The sequence below is a fragment of the Myotis yumanensis genome, unplaced genomic scaffold, assembly GCF_028538775.1.
Source record: "Myotis yumanensis isolate MYYU_CA2020_CCGP unplaced genomic scaffold, mMyoYum1.0.hap1 SCAF_2, whole genome shotgun sequence".
Taxonomy (NCBI): Eukaryota; Metazoa; Chordata; class Mammalia; order Chiroptera; family Vespertilionidae; genus Myotis; species Myotis yumanensis.
The window spans coordinates 190,525,198-190,551,013 of NW_027223753.1; the positions used below are offsets into that span (position 1 = coordinate 190,525,198).

A 25,816-nucleotide genomic window follows, 5' to 3' on the forward strand; every position below is an offset into this window, starting at 1 on the left:
ACAAGGAATATAATTCACTATATTGCATTTAAACAATAATATTCAGACCCGGTTATGTATATATTTTAGAAAATATCCTGATTTGGCTTACATATAAAAGAGAGAAGAAAAAATATTCACTAGTCATTACTAGAATGAAAAAGATATACAAAATTCCATGGTGGGAGAGATAATTAAATGCCTTATGGGATCCTTTTTGGATCTTGGACCACATCAGTGATAAAAGTAGTGAAATTAAAAATTGCCTGTAGATTAGTTAATAGTATTATATTGATATTAGCCTCTTCGTTTTGATCATTGCATGGTAGTTATAAATATGTGAACTTAGGGGAAGCAGGGTGAAGGGTATAGAAAATCTCTAGGTATAATATTTTCAGCTTTTATGTAAATTTGAAAATAATTTCAAAATTAAAGGTTAAAATAAAATGGGGAAAAAAACCCTATGATACACTTAGTGAAAAATCATATTTCAAGAAACATGCCAGTATAGAGGATGACATATTGGACATAAAAAGGGATTTTGTGCTACCCACTTTCTTATCACTCTATATTTCTGTACTTTTTTTGTATGCTTCTAATCTCTAATCTATTTTTCCACTTTCAGTAACAAATCCTTCATAGGCAATTAGTCCTTTGAGAATAATTTACATTTTTTATATGGGACTTCCTAGTTTCTGCAACGTAGAATCAAATTCTCAGATATTCAGCGTGATTGAAATGGGTCTCAATTTTGCGTGTTTGTGGTTGAGGTGGAGGAAAACATTGTTAAGAAGGAGGCCAGGGCAGGAGGTGGAGGGAAGGGAGAATGGGATTTAGTACTAACTGTGAACCCACAAAGATATCTGCCTCAGCATGACATCATCCAACTCAGATCTTCATTACTTTTACATAAATATATATTTATTATTTTTACATTTTAATCCTGGAATAATTATAGAAACAGTTTTAATATACTACATTAAATTAAACTTAGTATATGGTTTTCATATTATTGCTTCACCAGACCTTTGGTTTCACGAATTGTTTCCAAATCACTACCTACTGCTACAGTTGGCTTTTTATTTCTTATTTACCATATTATACTAGAGATTAATATGGGAAATGGGAATAGTTTGAAAATAGAACATATAGCAAAACAAAAACTGAAAAAGATAAACGAAAGAATTAATGATCTGGAATCTTGAGTCTATAATATGCCTCTTAAACTCTATTATAATTTATTTACAACACAGTTATATCATACTGAAGTTATTTTAAACTGTTTTCCAATTTCTTCTTCTTTTTTTTTTTTTTTGTAGGTTTGGCCAGATTTGCCTAATATAACGATAAATGAAAGTCTGACTGAAGATGAAGCTGTTAATGTAAGTTTTGCATTCATTAATTATATGTCTAAAAGAAATTCAACACATGGATTTAATGATCACTTTGACCAATCATTCATTTTGAATACTTTCCTGAAAAAGTAGATGGCTTATTTTCTGATTCTCCTCACCAGGCACAGCAATGGCAAAGCTACTGTTTAGGGCTCTAAGGATAAGGTGTAAAAACTTCCCTATCACTCTAAGAAGTGCTGAAATATGTTTCTGTATGTTTTGAACTGTTTCTTTACAATCTCTAAAAGAGCCCCAGGCTGTTCTCTCTCTCTCTTTTACTCTCCATCGCTGCTGGGTGCTTGGAGGGAAATCATTTATGTTTATGGAATTAAAGGTGATATCAGGTTGCCTTTCTTATCACTTGTCCACATCTTGTGGATCTGACAGACAAATGTCTGACTTAGACGCACATGATCTCTCTTTGATTTTATAATTCTTGGCGTAACTCTTATCTTTACAGGCTTCCAGAGCTCATGTCGCTTTTCCAGATTTCTTCAGGCGCTCCACAGCAGAGTGGTGGGAAAGGGAAATCATAGATTTCTACAATGACCAGATGAAGTTTGATGGCTTGTGGATTGTGAGTAAACACTGAGTAATTTATATTCTATGTCGGAGATTTTCAATAGGTATGCCACGGCAGGCCCAATGCTGTGCCTCAAGAAATTTTAGAATATGTGATACCTAACTATTTTTTCAGGGGCACTGACTTCTGTCAAATAAAAAAAATGACAATAGCGAACACAACAATATCCATCTGGTATGAATGAATCAAAATTATACCTATTTTTTTTGTCATATTGGCAAAACAATGTGTTTTTGGTGTGCCACAGAATTTTAGTAATTAGTTTATGTGTGCCATGAGATGGAAAAGGTTGAAAATAACTGTTCTAAGTTATTTATTGTGTATTCATTATACAAAATTCTTACTAGATTCTAATAATGTCAACAAAGTATTTGTGAAAATTAGCTCATTCACTTTTCATAAAGCTTTCTTATTCAAGGGACTGCTAAGATTCAGTTTTACCAATTCAATTTATCTACATAAATGCTATTTTATGAATATTCAAGTTTAATATTTTCAATTTGACCAAGGAACCAAAATAGCCCAATTTTCTAATTATTCGTAAGTGCTTATAAGTTATGTATTTTAATTTCATTCAGTGTAGGTATAAATCTCACACTCAACTCTCTATGATGTAAGAAATCATAATCTCTTACATATTAGGCAAAATTATTTCTCAAACAATCTCTTACTTTTAGCTGTAACTCTAAAATATTATTAATAAGATTGATAATATAATTTTAATATAGCATAAAAGTTTACCACAAGTAAATATTTATTACAAGAGATTTTACATAATACTTCTTTAGAGTTTTGGAGGTGACATTTATTTGTTGATTTTGTAACAGATATGCATTAATTTACTTGTTTTTAATTGAAGAAGCCTTTAAAAAGGTGCTGCTATATGCACGTCTTGAGAATATAAAATTGTATAAAGCATCGCTTTTTTTTAATTAGTGATAAATGCAGATTTATTTCATATATAAAGTTATGCACTATAAGGGATTCCAATTACAATATCTCCAAGAAAGATATCTTGATCCAGAAAATATAAATTTTTCTTCAGATGGAATAATAACCTTTAAATGGTAGCTAATATATATATTTATATATAGACTAGGGGCCCGGTGCACAAAATTCATGCACGGGGGGTGGGTCCTTCAGCCTGACCTGTACCCTCTCCAATCTGGGAGCCCTCAGGGGAGCCCTCTCCAATCTGGGAATTTCTGTCTGTCTTTGCAATCATATGAGTGAATTGTCTGAGACCCCAACCCAGTTTGGTTTGGTGCTCACAGAATAATAGAGGTCTTTTTTTTTCTTTGCTTCATTGCTGGAGATTTCCTAGAAGTTTTAGGATATCTTCCTTTTAATTTTTCCTTGACACTCTGATTTTACTTATGTCTCTCACCTTTGCTTTCCCTCCATCCCTCACCCACAACAGTAACTTGTTCAGGGCTCAGTAACTCTCCAGTGTCTAAGAGATCCAGCAATGCGTCTGCTACCAGAACTATGATTCCCAGCATTCCTGGTGCTCCCCATGCTCTGGGCTTCTGCTTCCAGTCCAGGGGCTGCCACCAGAGCTATGATTCCCAGAATTCCTGGTGCTCCCTGCGCTCTTGGTTTCCACTTCCAGTCCAGGAGCAGCAGAAACAAAAAGACTGGGAATTTCAGCTGCCCAAAGGCTGGGCTGACAGGACCGGACACTCTAGTGGCATCCCTGGGACCCCGGCCACTCAGTGCCAGTGTGCGCATGTGCTGCCCACAGGCTTGGAGTAGGCGGGGTCCCAGGGATGCCCTCTCCACCCCACCTCTGGCCGCTCGGCACCTGCGTGTGTGCGCACTGCCCACAGGCCCGCCATCGTTGTTAGGTTAATTTGCTTGCTCACTCCTAATTGGCTGTAGGTGTCATGGAGTGATGATCAATTTACATATTTGTCTATTATTAGTATAGATGATGGTCCCTTTATATGTGGGTACTGAGATCCTGAAATGTGTGCTCAGATACTCTCTGAAATTTTTTTAATTATAAGCTAAATCTTATGATTTTAAATTTCACAAACCTTTGTGTTTTTTTTAAAAGGAATTGATCCAAGGCATGAGTGTTCAAGAGAGTACATAGAAGAATATACACTATTATAATATAACTTCATGTCTAGAAAACTTAAAAAAAATCACTTTTATGTACATATTATATCTACAGAAAAAAATTAGACATTTTAAGTTTGTCAAAAGTAGGCAATGAATTGTAAAACAGAAACACTGAGCTAACCTAATGACTTTAGTATCATTAAAATGTCTTATTTTTTGCTTTTTAGAAGTGATTAAATGTCATTACTCAAATATGCTACTTTAACTTACTGGCCCTCTGAATTAGTTCTTTTAAGAATACAATTTCTAAATTTGTTTTCTGTCTACTTTTCTTCCTTTTTTTTAAAGGATATGAATGAACCGTCAAGTTTTATACATGGGTCAACTACTTCATGCAGAAATAAAGAGCTAAATTATCCACCTTATATGCCAGGTACAATATTGTTGCTTTTACTTTAATGTAATGTTATTATTAATTTATTTACTAGGTTTATGTAATTTTTTATTGGGGAACAGGATTCACATCCCCAATTCTCACTACCCATCTGCACACTGTACCACACTTCAATCCATTGCCAATATTATCTAATATTATATTGGGAAGAAAAATCAAGAAAAATGTTTTACTATAAGAACACATTTCTAAAGTGTTTAAAATTATTGCTTTAATTTTCATAAGACTTTTCCTAGAAATTCTCAATATTCTTTCTAATAGAAAATAGAAAGCTTTTATACAGATTTTTTTTAAAAAATGTTTCTTTACTGAGGGGGATGATAAAATAGAAACACTTTTTTGTGTTGAGGGAAAGCTCCAGTCTTTTGGTGTTCATCCTCATACTTTTATATGGACAGTAAACTTCATAAACTGTTAACATGAAGTGATGGCAAAACTCGGGAAAAAAAAAAAGCATCTTAAACTGAAAAAAAGTGGGTCAAGAGCTAGTGTTGGTTCTTAACACCAGGATTTTCATTTTTAAAGCCTATTTAATCAGTATTTCTCATCTAAATGATTAAATATAATAGACATTTAGGATTACATTAATTTTTCTGGTTTTTATTTTGTTACTGATTATAGTAAAAATTTTCACATTTTTTTCAATCACAATGGTAACTACAATCAATTACAATTATAGACTGTTTTTTACATTTGTCATAACATTGGCAGCACTTACAAAATCAATAAATATTTAAAGCAAAATGTAATATTTTTTCCAAAAGAATATATAGTTGCCTTTTACACACTTTAATAACTATATTTAATAACTAAAAAGTATTTTTTCACTTTTTTTTTCCTTCTCTAGAACTCGCAAAAAGACACGAGGGATTACATTTCAGAACCATGTGTATGGAAACCGAGCAGATCCTTAGCGATGAATCATCAGTTTTGCATTACAATGTTCACAATCTATATGGATGGTCACAAATGAAACCTACTTACGAGTAAGCCGTGTTCATGATTATCCTTTCTAACTCTGACATCGTTGAGATATTAGATTTAATGTTACCTATTATGAGAATCCTTCTTTGCTGTCCTTATGTTGTAGCACTTTTCTTTCCAATGTTCTCTGTAACTTAGTTGGTCCTTCATGACACTTAGAGAGTAACTGTTTTTCCTTTCTCCCTCTTTCTCTTTCTCTCTCTCTCTCTCTCTCTCTCTCTCTCTCTCTCTCTGTCTCTCCACCATTGCTTTAAATTTTAACCCATTTTCAAAAGAATATTAAAGTATCTTCCTTTGTTCCCCACAATGTACTCATCTTATAGCAGCACAACACCTAAAACATAGTAGGTGCTCAACAAATGGTTTTGAATCAATGAATAAATAATATATACTCTGATATAATTAATTAAGACATTAAGGCTTGGATAAATATGTTATTTAAATCCATGATTAGCAAATTAGAGTATGTGTGAATGACCTGGAGCTTCTCAAACTTTAATGTCCATATGAAAAAAACTCTTATGTGAGGCCAAAGATAATGGAACACAGGCCATTCTTTGAGTATCAAGTCTTTTTTTTTTATTTTTTTAAATATATTTTATTGATATTTTACAGAGAGGAAAAGAGAGAGATAGAGAGTTAGAAACATCGATGAGAGAGAAACATCGATCAGCTGCCTTCTGCACACCTCCCACTGGGGACGTGCCCGCAACCCAGGTACATGCCCTTGACCGGAATCGAACCTGGGACCTTTCAGTCCGCAGGCCGACGCTCTATCCACTGAGCCAAACCGGTTTCGGCGAGTATCAAGTCTTTATTGGCACTGTCCAATAAAACTTTCTACAATGATAGAAATGTTCAATAATTTTGGATTGTCTAATATGCAGCTACTGACTATATATTGCTGTTTACCACTGTGCTTAGTGTTACTCAGGAATGGGATTTTAAATGTTATTTAATTTAATAAATCTAGGTTTATTAAATAGCCCATGTGGCTAGTGGCCACCATATGACACAATGCAGCTCTAGAACATTGCATCTTGATTACACATTGTAATTGCCCAAATATTTTTAGTAAATTCTAATTTAATTGGTGTATAGTATATAGCCTAAGAGTCTTAAGTTCTAAAAATTTATCAGGTTATTCTAATTTCAATCCAGGATTGAAAATCACTGCTCTAGTATATGAATGAAGTAGGTAAAAAATGAGAATCATTTGGGATTAAAGAATATGTGTAATATTTCCTCACTTAGTGAAACATGTTTATCCTATTTCTAGCATGAAACTATTTGTCAACATAGAATATGTGAATTATTTGAAATATTACATGAATGAATGTCTACAGATTTGTTAACCAAATCCAAATGTAGGCTCACTAAGATCATATACAAAGACTAGGATATGACATTCTTAAGAGTAAACAAACTGGTTTTAACAATGCCTTTTTTTGAGAAAGCATTTTTTTAAAAATTAACCATGCTGGAATATAATAAAGAAACACAATTATCCTCAGCTAACCTTACTTTACCATAAAAATAAACATATTAAAAAGAACAAAAATATTGAGAATTGACTCATCTTGCTGGCAAAACTTATGCATTTTAAGATGAAAATATGTAATTTAAGGGAAATTGAAAGAAATATTTTTCTTTAGAGGGCAGGTAATTGAACTTCTGTAGCACATGACAGAATCTGCCATGGTTCCTAACACATTGTGGAAAGCTTAGGAAATTTAAATGAATCTATTATTATCCCACTACAACTATCAAAGTTGTATGAATAAATTCAAGGCAACCATAGGTAAAAATTTAAATAGTTGACATTTAAAGGTAGTTGGGGATGTTTAAGGTCCATTTTAATTAATAAAAAATATGATGGGGAAGATATCAGTATTATCTTCTGAAGAACAACCTTTAATATAAAGTCATAAAACAGGTCTTTAATAGTTTTAATTTTGCTCTAGTACATACATTTTTTCAGAAAAAGATTTCAACCATGTTTGTTATTTAAATTAAACATATTAAAGTGTTAAATGTTGAGTTACATTTTTTCTTGAGCTACTATTATAAGCCAAGTACTGTATTAGATATAAGGGGCACAAAAAAGATTAGCACAAAGTCCTTAACCTCAAAAATCTCAAGGACTCACTGAAGAAGCTCTATATATAAACAAATCAGTACAAACACTGTGGCCCATGCGATAGCAAATAAATGACTAGATGCTGTTGAAAACATGTTAGTGAGTTGTAAAGTCTGCCTAATTAGGTATTTGAAGTATTTTCTCTGTGGTAGATCTCTAGTTCTTATGCACATACAATTTATTTTGAGTAATAAAAGAATAAATATTTTCTTTCCAATTAATATAATTTTCAAATATTTTTTCTATTTTACATATTCTTATAATGCAGTATCGGAGAGAGAGAGAAATGTCATAAAAAGTAATGCATTATTATTCACACCAGAATGCACAATAAGTCATTAAAATAATTCTTTAAAGAATGAGGAGGGGAGGATAAAAATGACCTTATTTGTAAATTCTATCCTCTTGACCTGGCTTTCAATAAATTCCATTCTTAAAATATAAAAATTACTTTTATTTTTAAGATCCAGGAAAGACTTGTACTCTTTAAACTAGCCTCTAAAACAAGAGATATTATAGCAAGTATTCTCTGCAGAGTAATACAAAAATTAAATATTAAGCCAAAAATTAGAAGGGTTTGTGCCATCAATAGTTAGAACTTTATTCAAGAGAACACATTTAAGTAGAATAAAATAAGTTTATTAATCTTTTAAAAATGTTTAGTTGATTTGATAATACAAATAGTTGATCTAACTTGTGTCCATTGAATAAATACATGCAGGCAGGCCACTCAGATATGTCAATCTAGTAAATGTTGGAAGAAAAAAGATATCTTTCATACCCCTGAGAATTTTCTAGTATAGTGAGAGAAGACTCACATATAAAGAGCTAGTTGTAATAAGAGCCAACATAAATACCACAAATCAAATTCTTATTTTGAATGGAATGGTCAAAAGTAGAAATATTTGAAGAAAATTCCTAATGTAAATCCTTCTTCACTTTTATTAGTGCATTGCAGAAGGCAACTGGCAAGAGAGGAATTGTTATATCTCGTTCCACATATCCTACTGCTGGACGATGGGGGGGACACTGGCTTGGAGACAACTATGCACAATGGGACAATTTGGACAAATCGATCATCGGTATGGGAGAGTCACCATCTTTATCATCATTCTTTTGAGTTTTCTATTAAGTATTCACTTTTTCTGGCATTTGTTCATATACCTTATAAGTGCATCTCAGAAAAATGCTTTGGCATTTTATCTTATGACAAATAGCCCCACGATAAAGTAGTGGCCCAGAAAGCAGGGTCTGGGGTTCCGTATAGAAAATAATGATTTCCAACCAGTTCGTTTTGAGAAAATAATTTCATCACTTTCTGTTTCAGTTTCATGGTTTGAAAGGGCAGGAGATGGGAAAAATAACAAACTAAGAATAGATATGAGTAGAAATTCTAGATTTTAGGGAATAAGAATATTTTAAACCACATTTAGAAAGAGATCTCTGGCAATGATTGGGTAAAGAGTAAATAAGACATTGTCATTTTAAAGAGCAAAGGGATTTTTTTCTGTTGGAGATCTGGTCTTAAAAATGCTTTACTATTCATTTAGGTTTCAAGGAAAACACATAATGCTTAGAAATATTCCTTTAAAAGAAGAGTTGGGAAATCACATTTTATCACAGTGATCATTCCTCAGAAGATTCTATTTAACAAAAATAATTCAATTTATTTCAAATGATGAGAACTATAATGAAATAATTACAAAATAGCCTTTTATTATAAAACATAAAATCAAGGAAATCACTATCACTTTCTTCTCACACGATAATGTATTCATAACAACTTTGTACTTTAAATATGTTATCTTAAAATGTCAAGGAAGCATATCCTGTTTTATTTTGATAAATGTCATTAACACTATAAACTTAAAAGTATGAAAATTATAAAAAAGAAATGATAGAAAACATGTTGATAATCTAAAAAATGTTTGAATTAGAGGTTTGTATTAAAAATGGAATATATTTATAAATAAAACATATCAAAAGATATATGAAACTGTAGCTTTCTAAGACATTTTTCCTAATTTTTTTAAGGTATGATGGAATTTAGTCTCTTTGGAATTTCATATGTAAGTAATTCTATTCCTTTTATTTTTATCACTTATAAATATTAAGAAAGTAACTTAAAACTAATTAAATACAACAATGTATTTTAGACTGGAGCAGATATCTGTGGTTTCTTCAACAATTCAGAATATCACCTCTGCACCCGCTGGATGCAACTTGGAGCATTTTATCCATACTCAAGAAATCACAACGTTGCAGGCACGAGGGTATGTAATTATTGCATTTACTCTCCTTTCTTGACACCAACCCCACCTCCCACTAAACATATGTATTTTTTTTAAATAAAATTCACTCCACCTCACTGATTTCCAGATGAATGCTTTGAACCTCCGTACATTTACTGAGGACTTATAAGCACATAATTTTGAAAAAAAATTCTTACTTGGATTACCCTCTACTTTTGGCTTCAAGACTTGGTTAGCTGGCATACTTACTGCTGTTCTATGTAATTTTGGAGTAGGTAGGGGGGATAAATTACCTCTGGAACTTCTTCCAAACCAGAATGGAACAAAAAAAATCAACTTCAAACTAAATAATTAGTCATGAAAGCCATTTGAAATACTAGTATCAGTGCATGAAATTGGAAGATTTAAAAGGCATATGTTAAAAAAAATGAGTTGAAGAATTGAGGGAGAAAAGGGAGAGGAAAATCATGAGAATTATTTCCTATGTGGTGACACAAATATACTCTTCACTAAGTTGTCAGAAGGAATTTTTGAATGAGAAGGAAGATGGTACTAAAGTTATGGAAAAATATGAACAATTAGAGGCAAAGTTTTGTGATATTTACTTTCAGTGAATAAGTACAGAGAAAAGATGCATTTTCAAAAACACCTTACAGAAGGTTGTGGACAAAGCTAGTCTTTAAAGGATGAGTTCTAGCCACAGTAACTGAATGGCAGAGCTCACCATGTGCTTGAAATGCATTACTCAGAAAATTTTAGTCAGAATAGAGGAGGGGATTTATTTTAGAAAATGAAAATGATAACCTATATAAGGTAGGAAAAAAGTATGTGAATATACTTTGGAAGAATGTGAAAGTTGGACAATAAAGATATAACTTGATGGGATAGGAATATTTAACAGGAAAATTCAACAATAACACAACTTAGAAAGTTGTACTATTAAAAAAAGTAGGGTATGAATCGATAGAAACCTGACCATGATCATTTAACAAGTATTCATTAAGTCTACTAGCTCATACTTATAAAATGCTGCCCTACCAATTCATATAATGTAGGAAGGATAGTGATAATAAGTAATTATGTGTATATTTATACTTATTTTTCTTTATTATACACATGTATTTATACATTTATATAAAATGCCACGTACAAATAAATGCATATGAAGGAAAAATGGAGTAAGTTAAAGTGATAGAGATTTATGGGACTTCTGTTTTAGAAGGGGTATCAGGGAAGTTCTCTTGGCTGAAGTCACATTAGCATTAGAGCAGAGAATTCGGTGTGGGGAGAGAAACCAATATAAATATACTAGAGGTCCCATGCACAAAATTCACTCATGGGTGGGGTTCCTAGACCTGGCCGTCAATCAGGGCCAATTGGGGCCAGGCCGATCAGGGTCAGGCCGGAGAGGAGGTAACAGTCTTTTTACCTGGAGTGTGTATTCTAGAATAGACTTGGGCATGTTATTTTTTTTTTTTCTTGTCCAACATTAATTAGGTCTTCACTTCCTCATATATAACTAGTTCTTTAGTATCCTAATTTATTTATTTCTGATGTGAACATACAATGTGCAGTGTTAACGTGATGGGCTCAGCATGTCTCTATTTATTTTAGTCCATTTCTTATAACATTTCATTTATCTCCTAGACTTTTGACCCCTACACTTTGTGTCATCATAGTTGACAATATATTTGTCACTTATTCAAATGAAAACTGCTCTTTACATATGATAACTTAAACTAAATCAAGCCAGAGACTTAATGTCACTTTTCATGGTTAAATGTTAATATTGTGCTGTCTGTGTGAGATAGAAACATTATTGTATAAGATTTTTGTGATGTAGTATATTGCACATGACAGTGAATTAATATTCTTGCTTTTTATTCTCCAAATATGTAGTTCAAAATTATGTGTTAAATAAAAATAAAAGTTTATAACTATTTCAATTTGGTTTATTTCAGAGACAAGATCCTGCTTCCTGGAATCAAACTTTTTCAGAAATGTCAAAGAATGTTCTAAATATAAGATACACTTTATTGCCATACTTCTATACACAGATGCATGAAATTCATGCTCATGGTGGCACTGTTATCCGACCGCTTTTGCATGAGTAAGTGCAAATATTTTTCCTACCACAACAGATAGCTTCCAATTAATTTACTTAATAATATTTTTTAGTACAACATACAATATATTTTTAAAGATTATGAAGCATTTTACGTTCCCCCTACCACCATAACATTTTAATTTTTTAAAAAAATACCCATTTAAAAATATATTAGCATTGTTTTTATGAGAGAGAAGAAGGAAAAAGATGAAAGAGGAACATTGATGACAGAGAAGGATCAATTGGCTGCCTCCTGCATGCCCCCTCCTGGGAATCAAGTCACCAACTCAAGCATGTGCCCTGACCTGAAATTGAACCAGGCAACCTCTTGGTGCATGGGACAATGCTCAACCAACTGAGCCAAACTGGTCAGGGCCAATATACAATATTTTGAATTTGGAACTTTTTCATTATTATTTTAGTGTTCATTTTGAATTAACAAACATTTTCATAAATAAATCTTCTGATAGATAGACTTATCTATGCCATTAAAAATGAAGCAAAACAGTTATTTAAAGTAATTATTCTTCCTAAGAATAACTTTTGTATTCCAGATGTTATTCTAGATGACTTATATACCTTATTACATTGAATATTTTTTAAAAGTTTTCTACATTAAGTAATATTGTTTCTGCATAACCGGCTGACTGGCCTACTAGCCGACAGTTCAGTAGCTATGACACATACTGACCACCAGGGGGCAGAAGCTCAATGCAAGAATGGAAACCACAGGCATGGAAAATGGAACAGACTGATGAATCTCAGAGGGAAGTGGGGTGGGAGGAGGACAGGAAGAGATTAACCAAAGATCTTATATGCATACTAGAAGCTTGGTGCATGGATTCATGCACTGGTTGTGTCCCTCAGCCAGGCCTGTGGGGATCAGGTCGAAACTGGCACTCCGACATCTCCCGAGGGGCCCCAGATTACAAGAGGGCACAGGTCAGGCCAAGGGTCCCCACCAGTGCATGAATCTGTGCACCAGGCCTCTAGTTAATTCATAATTGAAAAAGAAGATTACACCCCTCTTAGTAGGTGTGCTAATGGGGTACCTTAGAACAGTTTTAACATGCTCCTTAGAAAATTTATTTGGATTCACTTTTGAAGATCAAACTGATATATGGCTAAATCTTGAAATTTTATTCTAAAATTGTAGCCTATTCTATTTTTAAGACAAATATAAGCTGATTCTTACTGTAAATGTTACAAAAAACAAAATACACATTCAATAAAAATACAAAGAAACCATTGAAATAATCATAGTATACTTACCTACATGTGTACCCAATATTATCAGAGTAATTAAAAAAGGCAATTTGTTATATTGCACTATTTATAAACCAATGAAAATTACATAGCATAGACATTTACTCAAATTGAACAGTAGTAACCAAGGTAAAATTCTCCAAATAATAGCATGATTAATATGCCTTAAGTTCTAATTATAAGATGAAAGATCCAGCTTTCTAAAAAAATGTTTTTCCTAGATTCAAATTATCCTCTCTAGTTGCTTTATTAAATCATAATCCTTTCTTTATTCCTGGTAACAGCTTATTAATCTCTTGATTCTTTCATTTTTACACTCCCCACTCCCTTTGTCATCTCCCTAGTAACTTCCCAGAATCAAGTATTAGCTTTGGACTGAGTTCCAATCAGAAATATTATTATTAACGATGCAAACTCTTGTCCTATTGAAAACACCTGGGCCTTTGCTTCCATTTGAAATTCATGGAAGAGTAAACCCAGAAATCTGCCTTGGCTAATCTGCTTGTAATAGAACAAAACATAACAGAAATAAAAGAACAAACCTACAAAAAAATTATACTTCCATTTTAATTAAAGGAAAATTGTGGATATTTAATAGTGTCTATTCTCAAGATTTTATTCTTTCCAGCAATTTATATCTAAAATTCAGAAATCTAGTAACATATATAGAAACATATAAGTACATATAAATCCACTATCCATCGAATTCTAATTGAAATACGATAAGCAAACTCTTTAAAATTACCAAATCAACACGCTTGTCTTGAACATTTTTCCCAGGGTATTTATAATTTTTGTTTTCTAGTTTGTCAATGTCCTATTTCTACTTAATATTTTGTACCTCCATGAGTTCTCTTCAAATTAAATTTCTCATGCAGTGGTCTTATAAATTCAATCACAATCCTCTCCATTTTGTCAGGAGGTTTAGTCATGGTCTAGATTTACTTGTCAAGTATTGTAGCATTGCACATTGAATTCCAAGTCATAGGGTTATTTTTGCTTTTTCATAATTTTGTTTTCTTTTTAATCCACACAAGCCCACACTTCAAAATGTGATTTGAATACTTATTTAATGGTATCCAGAAGAGATAAAGTTCTTTGATTAAACTATCTATAAATATTTTTTCAAGGTTCTATAAGGAGAAGACTACCTGGGACATATTCAAGCAGTTCCTGTGGGGCCCAGCATTTATGGTTACCCCTGTATTGGAACCTGTAAGTCCTACCACATGTTTTTGTTCATAAAATATTTTTCCTAATTGATATATTTTTAAATAACTATATTTTTAAATTACAGTATCAGACCGTTGTAAGAGGCTATGTCCCTAATGCTCGGTGGTTTGATTACCATACGGTAAGTAATTAAAGAATTCTGGGGAATTTACTAAACAGAAATGGGTTTAAGTTTGATCCTGATCTTTACATTAATGATGTATTTAATAAAATACACTTAAAATGAGTAAGGTATGTTTTGCTAATTAGATCTGAATCAAATGAACATACAGTGAAAGAGAATTAATTTATTCTGCCATAGTTGATTATGTAGTCATTGATTTATTTTACCAAATAAACATGGGAAGTACATATTGTACATCAAACGGTCATTGCCCTTTATTGGCTGTGCAAAATGATGATTACAGGTAATGCAGGCCTTTCAGGAATAATGTATGTGGCAGTCAAGAATAGTTTTTGTGACCTTTCAAAAATTCGTATGTTGCCCTAGCTGGTTTGGCTCAGTGGATAGAATGTCTGCCTGGGGACTGAAGTCCCTGGTTTGATTCTGGTCAAGGACCCATGCCTGGGTTGAGGCTCCTCCCTAGTAGGGGTCTAGTAGGAAGCAGCCAATCAGTGATTCTCTCTCATCATTGATGTTTCTATCTCTCTCTCCCTCTCCCTTTCTCTCTGAAATCAATATAAATATATTTTTGAAAAATCTACACATTTTCTGCATGTGAGCATGACAAAAATAAGTATTAGTAAATTATTTTCAAAGCTACCATGAAACCAAGGTCTGAGTATATGCTTTAAAGAACATGATCTTCTAAGTAAATGTCTGTGTCTTTATTTTAAATTGGAAAGTGTCTCATTTGATTTTATAAATGTGCCCCCTCATGTTGCAATCCTATATAATAAAAGGCTAATATGCAAATTGACCAAACAGCAGAACCATGGGTCTCTGTGACGTGCACTGACCATCAGAAGGTAGATGCTCAATGCAGGAGCTGCCCCCTGGTGGTCAGTGCACTCCCACAGGGGGAGCGCCTCTCAGCCAGTAGGGCTCACAGCTGGTGAGTGCAGCAATGGTGGAAGGAGCCTCTCCTGCCTCCATGGCAGCACTAAGTATGTCCTCCTGCCAGCTTAGGCAGGCTCCCTGTGGAGAGCTAGACTAAGCCGTCAGTTGGCAATCCCCCGAGGGCTCCTGGACTTCGAGAGGGCGCAGGCCAGGCTGAGAGACCACACCCCAAGTGCACAAGGTTCGTGTACCGGACCTCTAATATTGCTAATAATTCCACTTTTTGCTGCTTTTGTTCTTCCTTCCAACTCTGTCATTTCTAGGGCCAAGATATTGGTGTCAGAGGAACGTTTAAGGATTTTGATGCTCCCTTTGATAAAATAAACCTTCATGTTCGTGGTGGTTACATCCTACCCTGTCAAGAGCCTGATCAAAACACATTTCACAGGTAAACAAAGTGGTTACAGAACTCAGATTAAATTTTAAGATACATCAGCTGGAATTGCCAAGGATTTGGAACGGTCTGAGATTCTACCCCAGTTAAAGCTTACATATGAGCCCGCTAGTTTCATGGAGCTGAGTCAGAAGCAAAGAGCCTTTTTACTCGTGGCATACCAAGACTTATGACCTTCATGTTTGCTTCAGTTTTCTCTGTTCCCAAGTCCCGTGGGGGTGACATGAAGTGGCCTAAAAGATACTGCATATGCAGGAGGTTTGAGACACAGCTAAGGAACTCCAAGATCAAGGAAACTCAATTTTATTTTTGTTATCAACTGTAAACAAACCTGTGTATTCTCTGCTTTGAATTATTATAGTGGACAGTGATTTACAATTTTATTAAACACTGCCCTGTCTTCCAATACTGTTTGCTTTAAAAGCATCCTTTAAAGGACAGTCAAAAGAAAAACTGTCAGTGCCTCTATATGCAAGATATGCAAGAACTTGAGAGACTCATTGAAAACATGATATTCCCTCTTACAGTAAGAACATTTACCAAACTAATATACCAACTAAAACTTACTATCTTCTGTATGAATATGCAAAGGTGTTGACAATAAATGTCTAAGTTATTTTTTTCCTGCCTCTGACATGTGGAAAGAAATACTATGAACATGATTTTAAGTGACCCGTTTTTAAACTTTAAGCAAATATTGCTCAGAAGATTTCTCTGAACTTCAAGCTTTTCTTTTCCCCTTTCTCTGCCTCCCTCTTTCAGTCAAATATTCTTTGACTCACTTTAGTCAATGAAAATGTGGGTATCCATTGATGATTTCACTACTCCTTCAAATGCTAAGTCTACTGCTGCCCAGAGAAGAACCAGATGCTTCTCTGAGTAGCCTTGTCCCACACAAAGTTAAAAGATGATTCATATTTTTCTGTCCATTGTCATTCATAACAGATTATCTGGCGAAGACTCTCCTCTCTTCTTTGCCCCAGAAACCCTTATTAGATCTGTATCAAATGAACACACAGTGAAAGAGAATTCAGTTATCCTGCCACAGTTGATTGTGGCATTTTCTCCCTCTCATTTGGCAATATGTCCAGACTGTGTCTTCTGTGACTGCCACAGAGTCACAGCAGACACAGTTTCCACTGCCTGAATTCAGACTTACACATTCAGGTTCTAGAGGACTTAGTCCCTCTGACTCTTCTCTGTCCATACTGCATCCACTCTCTTGCTCATCTACATGTCACAGCCCCAGTTAGCATGAGCAGTCTCTTTCTATTTTCTGGAGCCATTTAGATCAGTTTGTATCAATATTCTACCTTGGGATCAATTAAAGATAAGAAAAAATGATATTATGTGAAAAATGAGGGCTTCATGCAGGGGACCCAAGGTGTTCCTTGAAGAATCCTTTTGTTATGAGAGAAAAGAGAGGCTATTCTGTGTGTGTGTGTGTGTGTGTGTGTGTGTGTGTGTGTGTGTGAAGTAAATAGGATATCGGTTTAGGTATATAAAGGGTTAGGTAAAAATAGGTTTACAGCTGTGAATATACAAAGCACAGAATTTATTCTTGTATTATCATTTATTTATTATTGTATTATTTTCCATATGAACAACTGTAAAACTACTTTTGTCCCACCCTGTATATGGAGTAGAATGCAAGCTGTGAAATTCCTTTGAATCTGTTTTTAAATATGTTGGAAAATTTTTAAACCAGAGTTTTAATGTTGATTATAAGATATACTTATCTTCTACACCAGTAAACTGAATTAAAATACATGCATATATTCATGCTAAGACATGCTGATATTTGTGCATGGAAAATATCAAAGTGCTATGATGGTATAAATTTTAGATATTCTGATATTTTAGGAGACTTCCATTACAGTACAGCCTTCAATGTTGGTGATTGCAAAGGCAGATAGCTAAGCATAATTTGTCTGAGAAATCTTTCCTTACTAGTATGAGACTGTTAAACCAACTCTCTTGTACAGTGAGCATGGAAGCAGATATTTAGTTTCCAGACTGGCCTATGCAGCCACAAGCTTGAGAAATATTGTCCTCGCCAGTGATAGGACTTACAACTTGCTGGCTACCCTCCACATTCTTTTTAACAACTGCCAATGATAACTCAGTGATTTATATATGGAAATGTGAGGAAGATATAAGACATAAGAGATAAAAATGCTATACAATTATTTCATGTTTAATGATCAATGAAAGGATTACAGTAAGAATAAATATGTTAATAAACTTATTAGGCTTTTAATTATTCTATATAAGGCCTCTTCTGATTTATTTCAGTAGGTGGACCCTTGAGACCAAAATACATGCATGGTATTTTTATTAAATATTAAAAATTTTATGGGTTATGTCATTCCCATAAACTCATAAGAAAAAGTAAATGCTTTACTTTCTTTGTCTAAAACAGTTGCATTCCCCTTAATTAGTAGTCTTAGTTGTGTTTTCTTGGATATGTATATGGATGTCATATTGTAACAACACATATGCTACTCTGTAAATATTGATAAAATGATATTTCTTCCTTGTAGTCGACAAAACTACATGAGGCTCATTGTTGCTGCAGATGATAATCATATGGCACAAGGATCTCTGTTTTGGGATGATGGAGAGTCTAAAAGTGAGTGGTCTATAAGTAGATAAATGTAGTTGATGACATACATATTATCATATTACTTATATGTTACCTATTATTGTAATTTGGAAGCTTAATAAAAATCTAATAATATTCTTCAAAGCTAAACTAGTGTAATAAATAGTTGAACTAATTTTTTTAAAAAGTGTTACAAGTATTTAAAGAATTTCTTCTTGTCTTAAATATAGTTCATCTCTATGGAAAATGTGTGGATAACTAGGAGGTATGCTTGGGTAGGGATTCTATAGCAATCATTTTTGTTCTTCTAGAAGCTATTCCAGTGATGCTCACATAATAGACATTCACTATGTATGAGGTCAATTGGGCTGAAAAGCTGTGTTCCATGTGTATGCACTACTGATGCATAAGTGTGCCTCTAAAACAGCGGTTCTCAACCTGTGGGTCACGACCCCTTTGGGGGTCGAACGACCCTTTCACAGGGGTCACCTAAGACCATCGGAAAACACATGTTGAATATATAAGTACATATTGTTTTTGTGATTAATCACTATGCTTTAATTATGTTCAATTTGTAACAATGAAAATACATCCTGCATATCAGATATTTACATTACGATTCATAACAGTAGCAAAATTACAGTTATGAAGTAGCAATGAAAATAATTTTATGGTTGGAGGTCACCACAACATGGGGAACTGTATATTAAAGGGTTGCGGCATGAGGAAGGTTGAGAACCACTGCTCTAAAACATGAGATATTCCAGAAACAAAATTCAGGTTTGTTCCCTAGACTTTCAGCTATTTTGTATTTTTTTTTGTTGGTTTTTAATATTCAGTATTTTGACATGAAAAATTTAAGGATTTAAACGTAAATCTATATTTACTCTATAACTGTTCCTCAAGACCAAACTGAACTGCTAAACTTTTAGCAGTGTGTGCTCTGTTGACCATTGATATCAGAATCACCTGGGTAGTTTGTAAAGCATGATGATTCTGAAGAAGGTAAAGGGAGATAAATAGTAATGGAAAGAGACTTGGGGTGGCAAACACACAATACAACATACAGATGATGTATTGCAGAACCATATACCTGAAACATGTATCATTTTTATTAACCAAGGTCATCCCAAAAAATTCAGTTAAAAAAAGAATGCAGATTATGGGGTCCATTCAAATTTCATTAATTTGGGAAGAGGCCCATGAATCTGTCTTCCAGTCAAATGTCCCCAGGTGGTCATCATACTGGTAGAGGATTAGATTTACAATGTACTAGCTCGACTAGATAGGCATTTTGAATATTCTCTTAAAAACCTTACTCATAAAACTAACATCTGTGTGGAGCTGAAGTTCTCATGGGCTGCTCACTGTAATTTAAATAAATTATGCATAGATGAGAGATTTTTCATTATAGTAAAGACGTGTATCTTTCATCATTTTAAGTAAACCATAGTTAATATTCTGCAACCATAAGACATGGGAATCTATTAGCAAATAAAATATATTAGGAAGTTGATATAAGAATCATGTGAAAATAATTTTATAAAGACTCATACGGTGGTTAGCAAGATTCTTACAATAAAAAAAAATTCTCAGTATTTTCTGATTTAGAGGTTGAAGAATCAGGGAGAATCCTATGTTGTAAAAGCCCTGACCATGAACACATTAACTGAAGTTCTACTAACCTTTATCCTATTGAGGTTTTGTTGCAGTCTTTGTTTGTTTTTCAAATACTGGAAAGTAACTGCACATAATTTAGATATTCAGGCAAGCCAAATGGTTCTGGCCAATTAAATCCACTTTTTTTTTGTTATATTGTGTAATCTCACTACATTTGTTATAATTGAATATATAGATTTTAAAAGCCCCCTGTAATTTCCTTAGTAAACAGCAGCAATACACAACAAATACTTAGAGTCTTTGGATTAGATCAGAATCTTCAAGTAAGTTTTCTTAGTAGGCTTGCAATGTAGTTAATAGACCTCCACCTAAATAATTAAGTAATTCAGATTTCATGGAATATTATTATTTGCTGTCCTATTATTTCTTTCAAAGAAAATAAAAATAAATAAATCAAAACAAACTTATTCTGACACTTGTGTACATTAGCAATTTTCAGAGGGTTAATGAATACAATGCTGGCATGTATAAGTGGGAAAGGGAATTAAAATGTAAAGCCTTTTCAATGTTATCCTAACACTTACTTGTTTCAATCATGCATTTGACTCTACTTTGACTTCCTGTCTTATGCTTGTTTGGTTTTACATAGAAACACAGTCTTCTCAGTTGGGGAAACTGGACTTGATTCCAGACCTTGATAATGAAGATGGCCGTCAACTTAATGATGGGTCAATTTAGGATTTTTTTAGCTTTGTAATGGTGCCAAAGGAATGCACATTCAGTAGAAACTTTGATCCATTCCTGTGCTAGTGATAGGGTGTCTGATACTCTCTCGTGATGCTGGGCAGCAGCAGAGAGGCCCAGCTCCCAGGATCAGGAGGATAAACAACCCCTACTCGGCAGTACACTCTTGCCAGCTTTTTTGGATATTGTGCTTTGTGTTTTCTGTATTCAAAACATTTTAAAATGCAACAATTTATTATAAACTGGTTTCTGTGTTAGGTGATTTTGCCCAACAGTAGACTAATGTAAGTGCTCTGACTATGTTTAAGGTAAGCTAGGCTAAGTGAAGATGTTCATAGGTTAGATATATTAAATGCATTTTTGGCTTACTATATTTTCAATTTCTAATGGATTTATTGGGATATAACCACATTGTAAATAAAGGGGCATCTGTAATTAATTGTTTCACTTTTGGCCATTTATTTAACTTCTCTGGAACTTGCTTTCATCTTCAATATAGTGGGAATGATAATACATATTTCAGAATAGTGTGATAAAATACTTAGATAGTAAGCACTTGCTATACATTATAGCAATGACAGTAATTTTCAAATTAGTTTTAAATATGGCAGAATTATATTTTATATACAGACATGGAACCATTTATGGTGACTCATCCTTCACATTTTAGTGTTGCTGGGACTGTTTGAACAAGTTAAATATAATGCAATGATGATTTGAGTGCCCTTTATACTAGGAAAGTAAAGAAAAATATACTAGTATTTGCTATTCTTCTTCTTTGGAAATATAAATATATCACTTTTAATTTTCTTTACAGGCACCTATGAAAATGACCTATATTTCTTGGCACAATTTAATTTGAACAAGGTATGTATTCATTTCAGATCATTTATGTGCAATTTTGTTAAATAATATTTAAAGTTTCATATCACACTTTATAATTATTTTGTATTTAAATATTTTATATTTGGTGTTTAATACGCTTTATTTCAAATATATGAATAAACAATTTTCTGTACTCTGGAATATATTTTGGTTAACAGATATATATTTTTTAAAGTTTAAATTGTTTTTTTTTTTTTCAAATGAAGAATTTAAATTATTTCTTTGTCTTTGTAGACCACCTTGACAAGCACTATATTGAAAAATGGTTACGGAAACCCAAATGAAATGAGGCTTGGATTCATCAATATATGGGGAATAGGAAAGACTCTTGTTAATAAGGTTAATCTCATATATAACGGAAATAATGAGTCACTTATATTTACTCAAGAAGCAGATAAGCAGGTAAGTGATATTAAGAACATAGTTTTTTAAATAGAGCAATTTTAAATACCTACATAGATGTATTTTATTTCTCAGCCTAAGAAACATAATTATGTGACAACTATAACCATTCTTATTCATTTATTCTTATTGAACTTCCATATCTATTTTCATATTATGATCCTTGATAACCTGTCAGACAACTCAATTTAATGGCATTTATTTTAAAATTGTTTTAACATATTAAATCAAAATTATATTTTACCTTAAACCTCTAAATCATTGTCATCCATGAATGGTAAAATGCCTCAGTTATTTTTCCCCCAAAATAAAATATCTTCATTTCAACTTTTAATATGTATTAGATAAGATATATTTGAAAACTCTTGCAAAATTAATAAAATTGTTTATCAGCACTAATGAATAATTTGACATGTGTATAAAACTATAATTCATAGATGAAACAAGAATTCAACATTTTTATGTTAAAATTCCATTACTGCCAGTAATTAGCCTTTTATTTTGAACAAATAATTTTAGGCTTCTGTTTTCTTTGCAATAAATTAAGAATATGCAAGGAAACAATCTTTTAAACTCCTTCCAATCCTAAATTGTGTGAATCTATGTCTTATAAAGGTTGATTTTAAAAAACATATATTCTAGACACCAACTAACTATTGTGGTTGTTTGATCTAAGTTTAAGGCTTCATCTGCACCACTAAAACTGTGTATGTGTGCGCATATCCTTTTGTTTAGAGTTCAGTGGAAACAACTACCTATTAATCAACCAGTCTCTCATGTGAATTTAAGTCACACAATAGCCAGTTATTTGACTGACTTCAACGTAAAGTCTAATACTTTGTGTCTTGGACGCAGTGTTAGGTCCTCATAAATTTTATAGAGTGTGAGAATTAAACATCACCTGAGGGGCCATTTTATCCAAATGAAATTGTCCTATTGTTACTGTTGTTTTGTAGTCAAGTGGATTTCCCCTTTAACATGAAACTATCTTAATTAAAATACTTAATTTAAATAATTTTATTTCTTTATATTATATAAAGTTTAGAAAATTGGAGTTGTGTATACTTGATATCCTTCATTGGTAAAATAAAAATTGATATTCAAGAGCCTCACCCTAATTTTTCTTCTTTTTAAAATTTTACTGGTTTTTAAAATTCCAGTAGATGGAAGGGAATCACTGGTTTAGTCAGTGGTCTTACATGGCAGACCAAGAAAAAATCCTGAAAAGAAAAATTAATTCCCCAGGAGTAAATATTCAATACTTATCAGTCACAATTTGAAATCAGTTTTGTTGAACTGCCTAATGTTCAACAGATAAAAAAAGGATGGTCTGCCTTATATGTTTTCTTGCTCTTTATATACTACTATAATGGTGAAAAGTAAAGCTCATGATTTTTACTATAAAAATAAACTAAACACAGTCAGCTGAACAGTGTTAAATATTTTAGCATGTCAAGTATTATTTCAAGTTTATTTTGACCAAATTCTTGGCATAAAACATACTATTTATAATGAAAAGTTCCTTCCACTGAATTCAAGGATAGTCACACAAAATTTTAAGTACTAAGAATAACATTTTTACAATGTTTTATTACCTCAGGATTGCAAAAGAAGATATTATTTTGATTAATATTGGAGCATTTCCTTCAAGAACATTTAAATAAAACAAATATTTATGAGCACCTACTATTTTCTAAACCTTTGTAAATATATGGGGAAAGAAGAGAGTAGTCAATTTCTCTCTCTGCCTGGTTTTTCTTCTCCATGGGTGTGGGAATTACATGCAAAGGATGGTTTAATTGCCACATGAATACGTTTTTAAAATCATTTTCCTAGCAATAGTCATGCCTAGTTGCCTTTTGTACAAGTATTAACAGCTATGTGATGTACTTATTGCTTTTCACTTTGATATTAAAAGAACAAGGTTAGCCTTAGCCGGTTTGGCTCAGAGGATAGAGCATTGGCCTGGGAACCAAAGGGTCCGGGGTTTGATTCAGATCAAGGGCAAGTACCTTGGTTATAGGCTCCTCCCCACCCCGGTTTGGTCAGGGCTTGTGCAGGAGGCAACCAGTCGATGTGTTTCTCTCACATGGATGTTTCTCTCTGTCTTTACCTCTCTCTTCCACTCTCCCTAAAAAAAAATCAATGGAAAAATATCCTCAGATGAGGATTAACAACATCAACAACACAAAAGAGAACTAGGTTAGGTTGTGATGTAGGATGGGTCAGTTTCAAACATAAGTAGTGCATATTAAGAAAGTTACTCAACGATTACCTTTCTAAACTCTTCTACTCTAAATTGTGGGAAATAAATCCTAAGATGCTGGGCTTTGGTGAATAATAAATTTTATAAAGCCTCTAGGAGAGCACCTGGTATTCAGTAAGTACTAAGGAAAAGGTGACTTTCTTCATCCTCTCTTGCACAAGTGATGATTGAATCCAAGTTTTCTGAGCTAAGGCACAGAGAGTATTGGAAACAAAGCAGCAATGTTTACTGACATCATCATACAAAACTGTCACAGATGATTGCTTGTGCTCAGCTGCTTAATTGGTCACCTCCAAAATTAGTCCCTAAGTGGTCTATTTGAGATTCTCTCCCATGAAAAAGAGTTACACACACAAAACTGAAATAATTGGTAATAAATTCAGCATTCTAAAGCCTTTTGAGTTCAATGTCAAAGAAACTTATTCCTAATCTAAATTTTGTGTGTAGATGGCTAGATAATATTTGAGGGTAGGAAGCATAGAGGTTTATGTAGTGCAAGTATGAATAACTGAATATGTAGGACTCGTGGAGAAAAAGTAAAGTAATAGAATCATTATAATTGGTTAATAGTCTTAGTTGTTCACCTTCTTTTGAGAACCATCCCACCACCTTGGGATTTATTTTCATCATCTGAAAAATGGGTAAGTTGGGTGAAATTATTTCTGAAATGGTTGTGAAATCTCTGGAATAAAAGATTCATCAAAATGAAAAATAAAGTATACCTTTTACTTAGAATAAATTTATTTATTTATGGATATAGTTTTTATTGAAGTAATGGTTCTGATTAAACAATTAATTGCCATTTTTCTTTTTTAGATATTAAATATCAATTTGACAATGAATAATGTTATTCTCACTGAACCAATAGTAATCAACTGGTCCTGAAGATCATCATCAATTCCAGTTGCCAAAAGGACATTAACATCTGGATTCACATTTTAATATACTTATAAGCTTTCCTCTTCATTGGTTTCTTACATTGTGTAAAATACGATTTTCATAAGATCAATCTAAAGTTATTATACAAATTGAACACTGAAAATTGTGACAAATGAATAAATAATAATTTTGTTATATTAATGTGGACTAGAATCAATTTTTAAACCTGTTTAATAGGATTTAAATAGTTCCATTACCCTTGCTAAGTATCAGTTAAAACACCACATTGCCACCAATAACATTAGCTTTTGAGATTCTTTCGGATTTCAAGAGACTGACTCAGGCACTAGGCTTTATTGTTTGTAAAGGGGGATAAAATGCACAGGTAAGTCAGAGAGCATAAGGAAAAAAAAGGAAAAACAGGCAGAATCATTAGAGAATTATCTCCTTTTAATAGTCTGTCACACTCTTAATCCCCCTTTTTATGACTATCTTTATGCAG

The 25,816-nt window shown here is 33.0% G+C and overlaps 1 protein-coding gene across 1 annotated transcript in view; it reads left to right on the top strand.

Annotated features, from left to right (window-relative positions):
• Nucleotides 1-25,515, top strand: part of SI (sucrase-isomaltase) — an 89,200-nt gene extending 63,685 nt beyond the window's left edge. Inside the window, exons 34-48 of the mRNA XM_070406876.1 lie at nt 1,299-1,361; nt 1,834-1,950; nt 4,372-4,456; nt 5,325-5,463; nt 8,550-8,683; nt 9,636-9,670; nt 9,758-9,874; nt 11,815-11,963; nt 14,357-14,441; nt 14,524-14,580; nt 15,783-15,907; nt 18,457-18,545; nt 21,700-21,749; nt 22,002-22,169; nt 25,252-25,515. Coding sequence (XP_070262977.1) covers nt 1,299-1,361; nt 1,834-1,950; nt 4,372-4,456; nt 5,325-5,463; nt 8,550-8,683; nt 9,636-9,670; nt 9,758-9,874; nt 11,815-11,963; nt 14,357-14,441; nt 14,524-14,580; nt 15,783-15,907; nt 18,457-18,545; nt 21,700-21,749; nt 22,002-22,169; nt 25,252-25,320 — 1,482 coding nt within the window. The 3' untranslated portion in view covers nt 25,321-25,515. The remainder of the gene's footprint in view (nt 1-1,298; nt 1,362-1,833; nt 1,951-4,371; nt 4,457-5,324; nt 5,464-8,549; nt 8,684-9,635; nt 9,671-9,757; nt 9,875-11,814; nt 11,964-14,356; nt 14,442-14,523; nt 14,581-15,782; nt 15,908-18,456; nt 18,546-21,699; nt 21,750-22,001; nt 22,170-25,251) is intronic.
• The last annotated feature ends 301 nt before the right edge of the window (nt 25,516-25,816 follow it).